At 51.6% G+C, this 17,015-nt stretch overlaps 1 protein-coding gene across 2 annotated transcripts in view; it reads right to left on the bottom strand.

The window, feature by feature from the left end:
• The window catches only part of SPIRE2 (spire type actin nucleation factor 2), a 48,774-nt gene extending 45,970 nt beyond the window's left edge, over positions 1-2,804 (bottom strand). For both annotated transcript variants that reach the window (XM_030582085.1, XM_030582086.1), the window contains exon 1: positions 2,297-2,804. In XM_030582085.1, coding sequence (XP_030437945.1) covers positions 2,297-2,555 — 259 coding nt within the window. In that variant the 5' untranslated portion in view covers positions 2,556-2,804. The remainder of the gene's footprint in view (positions 1-2,296) is intronic.
• Positions 2,805-17,015: the final 14,211 nt, after the last annotated feature.

Here is a 17,015-nt window from a genome sequence, read left to right as displayed (position 1 = left end):
GGTGGAGCGTGCAAAGGTCAGCATCTGACAGGACAGGTGTGGCTGTTTGGAGGCTGTCAGGTGTAGTGAGGCTGAGGGCCAAGTGCCTCAAGAATTCCAGGAATGAGGCTATCTGAGGCTATCTCACAGCCAGAACAGGCTGCAAGAGGCTTGCTTTTTAACCATAAACCACCTGATTTCTCCCTCACAGCTTGAGACTACTGGGTGGCATTGGGCAAAGCAGTTAGGGGCTGACAATGTGAAGCGCTGAGCATCTCTGCTCTTCACCCCTTCCAACAGTGATTCGGTGCCTCATAGGATCTGACCCTTTCCCTCTCTCTGTCTGCTTCCCCCTCTGCAAAACTGGGTTAATACTTTCCTACCCGACAGAACTGAGGCAAAAAGTAGTATGTTCGTGTTTGTACAGAGCTCTGAAGATTAAAAGTGCTGTACAAGTATTATTACCTGATCATTATTATTATGGGCCTACTAGTCTGTTGGTGCTGGTCTGAGACACTTATCAAATTACAAACAAAGAATTTCCACTGGCTTGGGGTATACTTATAGACCACAGAACTACCAAGAATAGGAAATGTGTCTTTGTAAGAGGCACTGACCTCCTGGCTCATGAACAGGTAATAAAGATGATCAATAAAGTTTAAAGTTCACTTTTACACATGTAATTTAGACATCTCCTAAACTTTGAATTTGTGCTGCTAGCATCTGCCTTTGCTGACCTGGCCCTTCTTGACAGAAAGAATACATGGGAGAACGAAGACAACCAGTGACTGTGGTCAAGAGTCTAACTGATCTGCACTCCCAGACTTCTATCGTTATCCAGATTTTGAATTTTAACATCTCTGCATCTTGACACCCCAAACAATGCACTTGTCATGTGTCCAATATGTCAACATCTTACTGAGGAGCTTCACAGTAATTGTGTGTCTGTCTTCTCCATGCAGTGTGATATTCCTTTAATATTAAGGCTGAGAGAGAACCAGGGAAGCACGGTGATTGAGATAAAGCATCATATCCTCAGATGTCATAGCATCTGGTGTATTCCCTTAATATTGCCATTTTCTGCCTAGATACTACAGGGCATGGTCTATTTCCATTATTAATTATATTTATTATTATTTCACCCTTAGACATGAATGCATTTAGTTTTCTTCCTTTCTTTCCCAACCTTAACTTTCCCATAAGATGATTTTGTCAGTAAATTTCTTAATACACAGATTACTAACCACCAGTTTTTAACCCAAAGAGCTAGAAAGTCTGAAGAGCAAATTACTTGTAAATCTCTGGGTTACACATGATATAAACTTTCCAGGACCTGGCCTGTTTATTAGCAGGCATGTTTTCTAGGGCCAAATAATTCTGACTGTTTAAAAAAAGTGCCCAAACAGATTCTCCCCAAATGTCCTCTCTCTCACGCCCTCCCCCCACATCTCCCAATCAGAGTGGTGGGTTTCAACTCCATTAATTTTTTATGTATTATAAAGCCTGAAGAACAGAGGGGTTCAAATGGAAAAGCCTGACACACTGTGACCACCTCAATCACGGCATCCCAGTGGTGCAAGGTCATGTGTATACATTGCAATGGGAATGGCCAGGGATGTCTGTTCCAGCCACTCAGCTCACAACCCTTTGCACGCAGGATGCCTGCAAACACCTCTCAGGTCTCCCACCATCTGGGCAGCTGTGTGTTAGATGTACTGCCCAGAGAGCTGGCACACCCACTGACACGCTGCCTGTCTCTAGTGTCCAGGGGGAAGTGTTAGCACACCCCAGGCACTGTGTAGCGGGGGAGCCGAGCCGAGCCTCTCCTCCCCCAGGCTGCACAGGCGGCGAGCTGAGCAGCCGCGGCGGGCCGGGGGAGCAGGGCTGTAAGCAGACAGCAATTCACCGCAACCCTCTGCCGCTGATCCCCGGAGAAGCAGCTGCCCAGATGGGGTGTGGGGAGGGCAGACATGGGGGCGGGAGCCTGGGGTGCAGACTGACCCCCACCCCTGGGGTCTCTGCTCCCGTCACCGCCAGGCCGGGCTCGGAATTTTCCTCCGGGTGGCTCTGGAAAATTCCGCTGTGGAGGGTGTGATCACAGGGCGGCAGAGCCGGCCCCAGTCCCCAGCCCCTGCAATATGGGGAGGGGCCCCGAGATTATCCTCCGCAGCCCCCACCCCGCCCCACGGCACTCGCCGGCCAAGCCCTCCCGCGCTCCCCTCCGCACTGGGGGGCGGAGAGAGTCCGGCACCCCCCCTCGTCAGCGCGCATCTGGGTGCTGCGGCCCCCCGGGGTTCCCCGCCCCGGGGGCACTCACCGGCCGAGCCCTGCTCCCCGCGGGCCGTCACCGTCCCGTCCTTGTGCAGCAGGATGTCCGCCGTGTCCCGGATCCGGCCCGCCGGCCTCCAGCGCCCCTCCACGCCCGCCAGCCCGCGGCAGCACTGGTAGCACACGGCCCACGCCTGCTCCTCATTGATGGGCTGCTCGTAGGACTTCAGCACCTGCTCCAGGGACAGCTCCCAGGGGTCCCCCGCCCTGTCGGGGGGCGCTGCGCCGCTGCTGCTGGCCTTGGCCATGGCTGCTCCATTATCCGCTCGGGCAAGCCGGGCTGGTTTCCATAACAGCAGCGCCGGGCAGCCGGAGGAGGAGGAGGGCTGAGCCCAGCTCGCCTCTGCTTTGTCATCCCTCCAGCCCAGCCCTAGAGCCAGCCAGCGCCTAGCCAGCCCGGCGTGCAAACAAGGCAGCAGCCTATGGAAGCCCCAGGTGGAGGGCGGGGGGCGGAGAGAGCCCTGGCCGGATCCGTGCACACGAAGGCGGCGCGCAGGGCGGAGACCAGAAGGGGGCAGCGAGGGAGCGGCCCGGGGCGAGGCGGAGTTCAGCCAGAGGCGCACGCAGAGCCTGAGCAATGGGCATTAGCCTGGCAAAGCGGCCGGGCGTTCCCTAGCCCCGGGGAAAGGCAGCAGGTGCAGGCGAGTTTAGTACAGACACCTCCCTGCAGGAGAGAAAGCTGCAAGTTAAAGAGGCATGTGCCAAGCCCAGTGCCAGGCCTTTCCGAACACCTGAGCCAGCCCCCGAGAGCGCCCACTGGGCACAGGGCCCAGTGCTCCTCTCCTGCGCACACGTGTAACAGCCCCTGGAACACCCGCAGAGCCCCTACCCTCTCCTCTGCCGAGAGACTAGCTGAGTAAGTCGCCCACCCACCAAGGGTATTTTCTTTAAGAACCTCTTCACTCCTGCCTGCTGCTCATGAGCCTTGGCTCCTATAAACCCGTTCTTTCTGCCTCCTCTCGCCCCCTCTGCCATCCTGCTAACTCACACATTGGGGTCACCCTGGCTATGTCTACACTGCAATTAAAAACCCGCTGGGCTGGAGCCTGGGCTCTTGGGCCCTGTGAGGTGGGAGGGTCCCAGTCCTTGGGCTACAGCTGGAGTCCAAAGGTCTACACCACCAGTGAACAGCCACTGGCACAGGCCAGCCAGTGGTGTCTAACTGCAGTGTAGACATACCCCTAAGACTAGTTTGTAAATTCCTCAGGGCAGGGCCTGTCTCTTTTATGTTGGGCAACTCCTCAGACACTTTTGGGCACTGTTAAAACAAATAAAACAGTAATAATATAGGACTGGCCTGCCCAAGGGCAGCAATTTAATCCCACCCTAGTTAATCCCTTTAAAGTATCCATGGACAGGCCCTGACATTCCTTGCAAAATCAAAACTAGTCTCTAAACTGATAAGAACAGATTTAAAATTTTTATTAAAGTTAATGTTTAAAATCAAATTTACACAAGTTAAGAAGGAAGGTACTGTACGTCTGGGGTCAGGCTTGGGTGTCAGTTACAAGGTTCATAAGATATGTACATACTACATAACCAGCATAGACCCAGATTGGGGTGCAGGAGTTTTTAAAACATCAGTGGATAAGTGATCTCGGGTACACCACTCTTTGAATGTATTTAGAGTCTGAGTCAGTGTAGGTGTAGTGAATAAGTACATGGATGGGGTGCATCCCTTGGATCTTCAGCCTGCAGTAATTGTCCAAAGCGCAGAACTACATGACTGTAGCATTCAGGGCGAGGAAGTGCAGCAGAAGCCCAGCCCTATATGCAGTTGGAACTGCAGGGGGAGCTTGGGAAGGCTCGGACTTACTTATAAAAGCACTATTGGTTCTTCGGTGATCACAGGTCAGGCCTGTTTTGCTTTTCATCTAAAAGATAACACCTTGATTTGCATAGCACCAACACTTCTTGTAGCTCCGGATTTACCCTGGAGTTCTCTCATCCAGGTAATGGCAAGGTCCAACCCTGCTTCTCTTAGGAGATCTGACGTGGCCACAGCCCAAGATGGTTTGGTTGCAGAATACCAAATTCATGCAGTGATTAGGCTTCTACCATAATTTACTATTTTAAATGTCTTGTAATAGAGATGCCTACTGAACACTTTGCATCATGGGTACCAGTTTTATTGAGGGGACTTAGTTCCTGTCCTCAGCTAGAGGGACACTGCTTTGACATAGGGCCCAGCACAGGAAATAAGAACTAGCAAACTGATGCTGGCTGTGCCTGTGAGGTGTGTGTGATCTTTTATGGGAATAGTCTATACCTCATCTGCCCTTGCTGCACCGAATCAGCATTGTTGATTGTGCAAATCCCTTCTTCAGTGAAGAGGAGATGCTTCTGGAAACTCTGGTCCAGAAAGACCAGGAAGAATAGCAAGAATCTTCAAAGAAGGGTCAGGTAGACTGGGTGCAACAAAGACTTTACAGCTATGAGACACCCATTTGTAAAGTGGAAAGAGAACTCAATCCCATGTCAGAACTACTAACGGTAACTAACCCATGTAGAGAAACTAGCTACTGATCCTGCGTGCAGGCCAAGATACCTAATGAATGAATGATGGGGGAGCAGGTACACAAGTACTTGTCCTCTCTATTGCAAGGGACCTGAATATTGACTAGAGATGGTCTGGGGATATCAGCAACAAATACTTTTGGATAGTGTTTATAGCACAGAAACATCATGTTTGTTTTGGAGAAGGAAGAGAATAGAGCAAGGTAGGAGAGAGGCTCCTGTTTGAGGAATCTTGCTGTCCACGCAAACTTACTTCGTAACACTGGAATTCAGAAATGAGAACAATATGGGATTAGCCGTAGATTCAATTTATGCATGGGATTATTCAAATCTAAACATTAGCAATCAGGGCCTGAGGCATATTGTGGGCAGCCCAGGGAGAAACAAGAGCCAGTAATCCCATCTGATTATTAACTGCCCCCCAAAAATGCCTTGGATCAAGATCAGTTTATTTCCCTCTCTCCTGCCCCAGTTAGTGCTTTTCCCCTCTGGTCTTTTTTCTGGTAACTGAATCCCTTTGTGGTTCTTCAACATGCTGCTGATGTATTACACTGGTCTAAGGAATGAATAAATGCACAACACAGTCACTAAATCAAATTGGCTTTGTGGGTGTGGGGAACAGAAAATTTGTCACCATGTTTACATACAAAATAGCCACCCAAAGTTTCTGTGCTCAGTTGGGACTCTTTGTCCCCAAAGAAACAAAAGCAAACCTCACTTTACACTTCTGCCATACCCTTGCCACTAAGCAAATTCATATTGTCTATTCTTTCCACAGGGCCATAAATGGGCATGGGGCTTTACAGACAAAAAACGGTCAAATTCTGCTCTCGTTTACACCAGTTTGCATCCAGAGTATAATGGAGTTAATCTGGACACTAATGTAAGTGGAAAGAGAATGTGGCCCAATGTCTCTGCCCCAAAGTTTACAACTTAAATTACAATCCAAAGTTAAGTATCAAGGGATCATGACAAACACTGCAGTGGGGTAGGGAGAAGGGCACATGAGGGCTACAGCAAGAGAACCATGCATATCATCAGGCTGGTGAAGCACATATGATGAGGGTTATAGGCTTCTCCCCCCCGCACGCCTCCCTCTCTGACCTTGAGGTGAAGATTCAGGTTTCATAACCTTAAAGAAGGAGTGAGTTTAAAAAGAGAACCAGAGAAGAAAAGGAGACTGTGACTCCACCATGATTTTGTCCAGCATACAGCTGCTTTCTCTCAGGTACTTATATGGCCCCTATTAGTGGGATATCCAAGCACCTCACAATCTTTAGTCTCACAGCACCCCTGCGATATTGGGATGATATTTACCTCCATTTTACAGACGGAAACCAAGACTCTCAGAGAGGCTAGTGGCCTGTCCAAGGTCACACACGAAGTCTATGGCAGAACAGGCAGTTGAACGCTGGTCTCCCAAGTCTTAGGCAAGTTCCCTTCCACTGGACCATCCAGCTCCAATCACCTCTCTGGGGTGATATTTAAAGAACAACAAATCATTTTAGATCAGCTACCTGCTACATGCAAGAATGAACTCCATATTTACTGCACCAGAGAGAGCCAGTGTGAACCCAAACGCCTGCTTACCCGTTCCTGCACTGCTCTGACAGCCCAAAGTTGTTCGGATGGCTCTGCAGGTCTTTGGTTCCAATGAGCCTGTTAAACTTAGTGGGCCTGTCATAGCATTCTTTCTCAAATCTGAACCTTAGAGTCCAGGAATGAGATACTAGCATGAATTTCCCTAAGCTTAATTACCAGCTTAGATCTGATAGGCTGCCACCAACCAAAAATATAGTGTTTCGGGGCACTCTGACCTCCCCAACCTTCCCTGGGGACCCCAAGAACCCAGATCCCTTGGGTTCTTAAAACAAGGAGAAATAAACCATTCCCCCACCTTCCCCCTCTCAGAACTTCCCTCCCTGGGCTATCCTGAGATACTGATCTAACCTCTTAAATCACCATACAGAGAAGCATCTCCCTTCCCTTCCACAAAGAGGCAAACAGATTCAAGGAAAACAGAGAGAGATTTTATCTCTCCCCCTCCCGTCTCCCCACCCGTCCTGGTGAGTTATCCCAATCTCCTGGGATAAAACAAGGGAAACAGAGAAAAAACAATCAATCAGGTTCTCTAAAAAGAAATCTTTTAATAATTCAACCTTGGTGTAGTGGGGAGCAATTCCATCTAGAGCTGCAGCTGCTTACAACAGGACTGGATTTGGCCCACTGAATGGAGGATTAATTGGCCACACAGGTCACTCAGCAGGATGGCTGCCAGAGGCTCCTCAGGACCAAACTGCAAAACGATACAGGGCAGCACAGGGATCTGTACAAGCAACATTTTGTAGGAAGTTTCCATTTTGCTCTAATTGGCCAGCATCCCCCGGAGCTGGTGCCTTCAGTACCGAATAGAGTTCATCTTTTTCCTGCCTCCCTCTCTTTGTTGTTTTCTAGAGATGGAGCTGAGTTTAGATCTGTGATTTTGGTTACTATAATAATTGTTAATTACTTTATAGCACCTGCAAATGTGCTAGCTGCTTCTAAAAAAAAGGTCCCTACTCTGAAGAGCGTGCAGTCTTATTGCTGGACTGGAGTGATTAGAGACAATAAAGCATGCACCTAGGTGAAAAGGGAAGGTGTGTAAGAGAGCCTGGATGAAGGAGAGATAAGTAATTGATTACTCACTTTTGGGAGTCAAGCCTCTTGGTAGCTCCACTTTTTAGCATAAAAAAGCACTTGTGTAGGCACTGCTGCAGAGGGGGGCTTTAGGATTTACTAGAGCAATGCACTGGTGAAGAGGTGGTGAACAGATTTGAGAGGGTTTTTCCAAGCAGAAGGGGCCGGGTGGGAAATGGCACAGAGAAATTTGTGAGGGAGGGAGATGAAAGGGGGATTGAGTCTGACTGTGACGAACTAGGAATGTTCTTAATGTTTTCTCTGAGTACTGTGTTGGTGCCTCAGTGTCCCCATGGCAGTTCTTAAGTATCTGGCAGAGCAAGGGCCAGTGCACCTAAATGCCTGACCCTCTGTCTCCTAGCAACTGATGACCTGGGCCCCTCCTCTGCAAAGGTGCCAGCTGAAGGTGTTGGAGACAAAGGGATCAGGTGACCTCCTGGCCCGGGAAAGGAACGGAGCAGAGAGGAGGGGCTGGGAGGGGTTGTTAATCTGGAGCTGGCTGGGGTCGAGGAGTGAAGTGCAGACGTGGGGGTCTCGTTCACTGCCCCCCAGAATGGACCCAGCCGAGGGGTCCAGTTCGCTGTATCTACAAGCTCTGTTTTAGACCCTGTTCCTGTCATCGAATAAACCTCTGTTTTACTGGCTGGCTGAGAGTCACATCTGACTGCGAAGAGGGGGTGCAGGACCCTGTGGCTTCCCCAGGACCCCACTGAGGCGGGCTCACTGTGGGAAGCACACAGAGGGGCAGAGGATGCTGAATGCTCCAAGGAGAGACCCAGGACGTGAAGCTGTGTGAGCTTCTTGCCCTGAACAAGTCTGCTCCAAGGGAGAGGAGGCTCCCCAAAGTCCTGACTGGCTTGGTGGGGAGCAGTTCCAGAGCATCGCCCGGTGACTCCGTGACACTGACATCCATAATGGAATGGGGCATGTGCTCTGGGAGACATGAAAGGAGACCAGGTCAGAGCCACAGGCAGAGACTCCATGGGGCAGGGACTTGAAAGCACAGAGTTTGAATTTGATGCATAGTATAATGAAGAGCCAGAAAAGCGACTCAAAAGGAGGAGGGAGGCAAGCATAATTGAAATGGTGGGTGAGAAAGCTGATGGATGGACTGGAGCATAGTAAGGCGAGCACCAACAAAACCCTACCAGAAGGGTGTGAAGTATTATTATCATGACACAAAGCCTTCCATCTCAGGATCTCAAAGCATTGTACAGACCTTACATTTATGCTCACAGCATCCTCATGAGGTAGATACATCGTATTCTAGTCATTTTACAAATTGAGAAACTATGGAACTGAAAGGTTGTATCGATTACAGCAAGACTGTAGCAGCCATGAATAGAACCCAGGAGTCCTACTCCCATTCAGTCCCTGCTCTCACCATTAGACAAAAGTAGTTTTGCAAGAAGTTGAACGCTTTGTATATTGTTTATTTTAAAATAAATTAATGAAATAAGAGTGAATATCTTCAAGCACAGGTTATTCCTAAAAACCACACTAAATCAAGATGCTCACACAAAGGGACTCTTTCTGGTTAAAATTCATATATTCAGATATCCTTACCAGTGTTACTAATACACCTGAGATCATTAAAACTGAAAATATTTTACAAATCTGGTTTACTTTTCATTTCTGCTGCTTGTTTAGTTTTGCACTTAATTGAATTTGACAAAGAAACTAGATTACAGAAATCAATTTTTCTTTCATTTAGAGACAGTTTCACCTTGGTTCCCTTGCATTAGAGTTCACCTGCAGACAGGGCAAGGCAAGTTATTCCTTTAAAATCAAACTACTTCTATTTTCAGTTAAAAGAAGAACAATGACAACACTGTAGCAAAGCAATGGATGCCATTACAGTACCATATAAACATACCCACCCAGGGAGCCAGACCCAGCACTGGAGTTAAGTGAAATCTCCCTGAGTGCATAAGAATAACAGCTTCTATGGGCCCTAGAGAGCAACACAAGATCATGCTCACAGTCGCAGTCCTGTACTAACTATGGCCATGGCTACACTAGAGAGTTGCAGCGCTGGTGAGGAGGTTACAGCGCTGCAACTTAGGATGTGGCCACACTTGCAAAGCACGGGCATCCCAGCATACCTTTTAAGCCTCTCTGGTAATCCTGCACACTCCACTGCCCTGGGCTCAGCTGACCCCCCCTTTAAATGCCCCGGGAATTTTAAAAATCCCCTTCCTGTTTGCTCAGCCAGGTGTGGAGTGCAATCAATCAATCAGCGACCATGCCTCCACGCCCCAGACGAGCCCCAGCATGGAACAGTTCCGAGCTGCAGGACCTCATCAGTGTTCGGGGTGAGGAAGCTGTGCAGTCACAGCTGCGCTCCAGCCGGAGAAATTATGATACCTATGGGCAGATATCACAGTCCTTGCTGATAAGGGGCCATGAATGGGACGCGTTGCAGTGCAGGGTAAAAATTAAGGAGCTGCGCAGTGCTTACTGCAAAGCCCGTAAGGGAAATCGCTGCTCAGGAGCTGCCCCCACGACCTGCCGTTTTTACAAGGAGCTGGATGCCATACTTGGGTGTGACCCCACTGCCAATCCTAGGAGCACGATGGAGAGTTCAGAGCAGGGAGAAGTGGGGGAGGGTGTAGAGGAAGCCGAGAGTGAGGCTACTGGGGTGGAGGAAGACACCCTGGAGTCCCAAGAGGCATGCAGCCAGGAGCTCTTCTCAAGCCAGGAGGAGGCTAGCCAGTCGCAGCAGCGGGAAGTTGCTGGTGAAGAAGAAGCAGAGGAGCGTGCTCGGGGTAAGCAGATTTTATGTTTTGGGAGAGGACGGTTTGGGTTATGGCTGCCTGCCTGCATGCCTAAACGTGGAAGAGCCCATTGATTTGCTCTATCACGTCTCTGTAATCGGCCTCGGTAATCTCTTGAAAAGTTGCAGCCAGAGTGTGGGCAATGTGCTTTCGCAAGTTTATAGGGAGAGCCACTGTGGTCCTTGTCCCGGTCAGGCTAACTCGTCCGATCCACTGTGCAGCGAGGGGTGGGGGGACCATGGCTGCACACAGGCAAGCTGCATAGGGGCCAGGGCGGAATCCACATTGCTGTAGAAGACCCTCCCTCTCTTCCCAGGTAACACGCAGCAGTGATATATCTGGCAGTAGGAAACCCTGTTGAGAATTTAGGGGTAATTGAGTGAAGGGGGCCAGGTTCGCGGTCTCCCCACTCCCCTTCCAGCAGGTAGCCAGCCCCGCGGTGCGTTCCGGTCTCCCCACCCCCTTCCAGCAGGTAGCCAGCCCCGCGCTGTGTTCCGGTCTCCCCACCCTCCTTGCAGCAGGTAGCCAGCCCCGCGGTGCGTTCCGGTCTCCCCACCCCCTTCCAGCAGGTAGCCAGCCCCGCGGTGCGTTCCGGTCCCCACCCCCTTCCAGCAGGTAGCCAGCCCCGCGGTGCGTTCCGGTCTCCCCACCCCCTTCCAGCAGGTAGCCAGCCCCGCGGTGCGTTCCGGTCTCCCCACCCCCTTCCAGCAGGTAGCCAGCCCCGCGGTGCGTTCCGGTCTCCCCACCCCCTTCCAGCAGGTAGCCAGCCCCGCGGTGCGTTCCGGTCTCCTCACCCCCTTCCAGCAGGTAGCCAGCCCCGCGGTGCGTTCCGGTCTCCCCACCCTCCTTGCAGCAGGTAGCCAGCCCCGCGCTGTGTTCCGGTCTCCCCACCTCCCTTGCAGCAGGTAGCCAGCCCCGCGGTGCGTTCTGGTCCCCCCCCCCTTCCAGCAGGTAGCCAGCCCCATGGTGCGTTCCGGCCCCCCCCCCTTCCAGCAGGTAGCCAGCCCCGCGGTGCGTTCCGGTCTCCCCACCCTCCTTGCAGCAGGTAGCCAGCCCCGCGGTGCGTTCCGGTCTCCCCACCCTCCTTGCAGCAGGTAGCCAGCCCCGCGCTGTGTTCCGGTCTCCCCACCCTCCTTGCAGCAGGTAGCCAGCCCCGCGCTGTGTTCCGGTCTCCCTACCCCCTTCCAGCAGGTAGCCAGCCCCGTGGTGCGTTCCGGTCTCCCCACCCTCCTTGCAGCAGGTAGCCAGCCCCGCGCTGTGTTCCGGTCTCCCCACCCTCCTTGCAGCAGGTAGCCAGCCCCGCGGTGCGTTCCGGTCTCCCCACCTCCCTTCCAGCAGGTAGCCAGCCCCGCGCTGTGTTCCGGTCTCCCTACCCCCTTCCAGCAGGTAGCCAGCCCCGTGGTGCGTTCCGGTCCCCCCCCCTTCCAGCAGGTAGCCAGCCCCGCGGTGCGTTCCGGTCTCCCCACCTCCCTTCCAGCAGGTAGCCAGCCCCGTGGTGCGTTCCGGTCCCCCCCCCTTCCAGCAGGTAGCCAGCCCCGCGGTGCGTTCCGGTCTCCGCACCCTCCTTGCAGCAGGTAGCCAGCCCCGCGCTGTGTTCCGGTCTCCCCACCCTCCTTGCAGCAGGTAGCCAGCCCCGCGGTGCGTTCCGGTCTCCCCACCTCCCTTCCAGCAGGTAGCCAGCCCCGCGCTGTGTTCCGGTCTCCCCACCTCCCTTCCAGCAGGTAGCCAGCCCCGCGCTGTGTTCCGGTCTCCCCACCTCCCTTCCAGCAGGTAGCCAGCCCCGCGCTGTGTTCCGGTCTCCCCACCTCCCTTGCAGCAGGTAGCCAGCCCCGCGGTGCGTTCCAGTCTCCCTACCCCCTTCCAGCAGGTAGCCAGCCCCGTGGTGCGTTCCGGTCTCCCCACCCCCCTTGCAGCAGGTAGCCAGCCCCGCGGTGTGTTCCGGTCTCCCCCGCCCCCTTCCAGCAGGTAGCCAGCCCCGCGGTGCGTTCCGGTCTCCCCACCCCCCTTGCAGCAGGTAGGCAGCCCCACGGTGCGTTTCCCCCCCCCCAGAAGGCCGGCAGTTCCGCGGACCGCCCGCCAGCAGCTCGCCAGCTTCATGTTCCCTACTGTCCCCTGTGCAGGCCACTAGCTACCTCCAGTGCAGATAAAGCCCAGTGAGCCATCAGTCAGTTCCCCCTCCCAGGTGAAGTCGGGGCAGAAACACTCACCCCATTGCTCGCCATGCCTTCGCTTCCCTGGCCTCTCTGTGTTATGTTAGGTATGTGGGAATGATGCTACAAAAAGTCTACAAACTCCTTCACTGTGTGATAATAAACAATGTAGCCTCTGTGTATTACATGTTTCTATCTGTGTTTTTTTTAGTGACCTTGACTAATGCAGCCGGATCACTGGCCTCACGTCGCTTGCAGAACTTGAGAAAAAATCCGCGAAAATCAAAAGAAGAATTGATCAAAGCAGTTATGAATCACTACAACAGAGAAAGTAGGAAGACACAGGAATGGAGAGAGAAAACGTATGAGTGGAGGCAAACACAAAGCAGGAGAAAGGAATTGGCTACCAAAAAAACCTCAAAGCACATGATAAGCCTCCTGGCTCGCCAAACTGACTCTTTCGAGTCTCTTGTAGCCATGCAGGCAGATCTGTACCGTGGTAACCCACAACCCTCCCAAAGCTCTCTTTCTTGTTCCCCAGTATTTGCACAAAGCACCTTTCTCCAGCAGCCAGTTTCTTATTACCCCCAGCTACCCCCAACATCTGTACGATCACCTACCAGCCCTGATAACTACAATCCTTACCCTGTGCACTCCACCCCCATTACTCTGCAGCATAGTAATCCTGAAGTACAGCAGACATTGAACAGTAATCCAAACAGGACATATTCAAACCTCTGAATGTACAGTCCACCACCCTAACCCCCCTGGCCTTATGTACTGTGCAAATTCATCCTCTAGGCGTCGAACCTCGGAGGTCCATTCCTCACTGAATCTTTCACCCTTCCCTTCACAAATATTATGGAGGGTACAGCACACGGATATAACAGCGGAGATGCTGCTTTCCCCCAAATCTAGCTTCCCATGAAGACACCTCCAGCGGGCTTTCAAACGGCCAAAAGCACACTCCACAGTCATTCTGCACCGGCTCAGCCTGTAGTTGAACTGGTCCTTGCTCCTGTCAAGCTTCCCTGTATACGGTTTCATGAGCCAAGGCATTAAGGGGTAAGCGGGGTCTCCAAGGATCACAGTGGGCATTTCGACGTCCCCTACTGTGATCTTGCGGTCTGGGAAAAAAGTCCCGGCCCTCAGCTTCCTGAACAGGGCACTGTTCCGAAAGATGCGTGCATCATGCACCTTTCCGGGCCATCCTGAGTAAATGTCAGTGAAACGCCCACGGTGATCCACAAGCGCTTGCAGAACCACGGAGAAATACCCCTTGCGATTAACGTACTCTGATGCCAGGTGGGGTGGTGACAGAATAGGAATATGCGTCCCATCTATTGCCCCTCCACAGTTAGGGTAACCCATTTGTGCAAAGCCATCCCAATGTCCTGCACGTTCCCCAGAGTCACAGTTTTTCTTAGCAGGGTGCGATTAATGGCTGTGCAACTTGCATCAGCATCATTCCAACGGTGGACTTTCCCACTCCAAACTGGTTTGCCACCGATCGGTAGCTGTCTGGAGTTGCCAGCTTCCAGATTGCAATAGCCTCCCGCTTCTCCACTGGCAGGGCAGCTCTCAATCTCATGTCAGCAGGGTAGGGGTGAGCTCAGCACACAGTCCCATGAAAGTGGCTTTTCTCATCCGAAAGTTCTGCAGCCACTGCTCGTCATCCCAGGCTTGCAGGACAATGTGATCCCACCACTCAGTGCTGGTTTCCCGAGCCCAAAGGCGCCGTTCCACGGTGCTGAGCACGTCTGTTACTGCCACAAGCAATTGAGTGTCTTGAGCGTCAGGCGTTTCAATATCATCGTCTGACTCCTCACTGTCACTTTGCAGCTGAAGGAATAGCTCCACTGGCATGCGTGATGTGCTGGCAACACTCATCAGCAAGGTCTTCAGCAGCTCAGGCTCCATTTGTAACAGAAATCTCAGAAATCGCGCTGCAGACTCGCAATGCCGCCAAACTGCTCGGAATGTGTAGCAAAGCACCACGGGGCGTTGGAACAGGAAGCGGAAAGACCCGCACACTTCCTTCCCCTTCCCACAAGCCACAGCGCCAAAATGGGACGAGGTGCTCTGTGGGATAGCTGCCCACAATGCACCACTCCCAACAGCGCTGCAAGTGCTGCAAATGAGGCCACACTGCAGCGCTGGTAGCTGTCAGTGTGGCCACACTGCAGCGCTGGCCCTACACAGCTGTACGAACACAGCTGTAACTGCCAGCGCTGCAGAACTGTAAGTGTAGCCGTGGCCGCTACAAACCCAAATATTGAGCCCTCATCAACCAATCTGACCAAGTCCCTTCAACTAGGACATTTGTTTCCATTGACATGTGTCAGTTAAGATGTTTTGCTGCACCTGCAGTACACACTCTCCTGACAGAGGAGGACAAGTAGGCTCCTGAATGATTGCCTCTCATATAAGTGAGGTAGGATGTAAAATGGTTAATCACAGCAGAGGGCCAGACAGTGTGTTCTGCAGCCCATAATGTGCAGCAGTGTTTCATAAGGGCTGAGGTGTAAATGACTAGACAAGGTACAAGGCAGGGCAAAATCAGGTCCAGAGAATATCATTCTGCAATAGACTCAAGGAATTGTTACCATTAGAGCTTTGTTGTCCTCCTTTTTATAGGGGCAGGACACATGGTACAGCTTATGGCTGGAGTCTCCTCTCACACCAGCATTACATCCAGGGCTGGCGCTATCATTTAGGCAGCCTAGGCAATGGCCTAGGGTGCCAGGATTATTGAGGGGGCGACATTTTGCTAGGGGGGCGGCAAGTGGCTCCGGTTGACCTGCCGCAGGCATGCCTGCAGAGGGTCCGTTAGTCCGCGGCTTCGGTGGAGCTGCCACAGTCATGCCTGCGGATGGTTGGTTGCTCCTGCGGCTCCGGTGGACCTCCCGCAGGCATGCCTGCGGCAGTTCCACCAGAGCCACGGACCAACGGACTCTCCTCAGGAACGCCTGCAGCAGCTCCACCAGAGCTGCGGGATCAGCACGGGAGGCGGTGAAATGGCCATGCGCCTAGGGCGCAAGAAACCCTAGCGCCGGTCCTGATTACATCGGGATGACTCCATTGACTTCTGTGCTTCTGATTTATACTGGTCTAAGTGAAAGGAGAATCAAGCCTTGCTGCCCACATGTAGAAAGGCTGGTTTCTAAATTTCCACCAATGATAATAAAATGATTTAAGAGTCACACTGACTGAGGCAAATTTCATATGGGGGTGGAAAGCCAAGATATTTAATTTGCAGAACATAAAAAGAAGTCCCATTTCCTTTTTAGATTCCTTTTCATTAATATTTTAATTAAAACTCATCCTCTGAACAGACTGCATTAACTCAGGGTGCCTCGCAAATAGTGCACCAGATTAAATATAGCCAGCAGTGCTAATTGCAACCTAGTAAGCCAGTGAGGCTGTGGAAACCTGTCAGTAATATTAAAAATAGAGAAATCTATTCTTAGAGTGACAGGATGAGGGGAAATGGCTTCAACCTTGAAGTATAAAATTAGTACAAATGTCAGGCACTTACACGGGCAACCGGCTAAATGTAAACTATTGGTGCAGCGATATCTGCCACAGAATCATAAACCTTAAACATGGAAATTAGCCCGGGGTCCCAGGCAATCCAGCCTCCTGTCCTGGCCAATGCAGAACTGTTCCCTACAGTATATTTTCTAGAGCTTTCTCCAGTCTAGTTTTAAGTCTCTGCCACTTCTCTAGGGAAACTATTCCACAGTCATAGGAGAAAATCCTGCCCCCTCCAACATAGCTGTAGATGGTCCCAGATGCAGCACAATTCTGAGGCCAGCGGGTGGAGATAGAATTTGGGGATGTTCCACAAGGGGTCTGCAATCACTGTGCATGCTCCCTGCCTGTCCCCATGCAGCATGGTTCAAGCCATGTGTTAGAGGTACACGGAGCGGTTAGCAATTGCCCCAGCAGAACTGGGACTGAGGAACAGAGAACGGTGGCCTGGGAAAGGTTCCTTATCTCCCAGACTTCTATGGAGGGACCCTGTATCAAATGCAGCTACTCAGGTTTTGCATTAATATAGCCATTAATGACCTCACAGACAGGATGATTTTCCCTGATACTCAGCCTAAATTATCCTTCCCTTAATTTAATCCCATACACCCTGCTTTGTCTCTTTGTATCATGCTAACGAATTCCTTCCCTCCCTTCATATTTACATCTGTCAGATAGTTGTAGGCAGTTATATCCTACCTTAGCTGTTGTTATTTAGCCAGTCTATGCAAATGAAGATACTTGATTCTGTCTGCATAAATCAATCCTGCCCACCCCTCCATCATTTCTTTTGTTCTCTCTAATTTTCCTCCAGTTTTTTCTACATTTTTCTTGTAGTGACCCCTGAATTTGACTCAATATTCCACTTGCCATCTCACCATAGTCATACAGAGAGGGATTATAAATAGACTGTTCCATGTTGTAATGTCTTTGTAGAGGTGGTCCAAAATTGCACCAGCCTTGTTTGCTGCCATATCAGATTGCAAACTGAGCTCCAGTTTGCTCCCCACTGCAACCCGAGCTCTCTCTCAGAGGTTACTCGTTTCCTGGTTTA

This window comes from Gopherus evgoodei, chromosome 12 (genome assembly GCF_007399415.2).
Source record: "Gopherus evgoodei ecotype Sinaloan lineage chromosome 12, rGopEvg1_v1.p, whole genome shotgun sequence".
Lineage (NCBI taxonomy): Eukaryota > Metazoa > Chordata > Testudines > Testudinidae > Gopherus > Gopherus evgoodei.
This window is presented reverse-complemented; position numbering and strand designations above follow the sequence as displayed.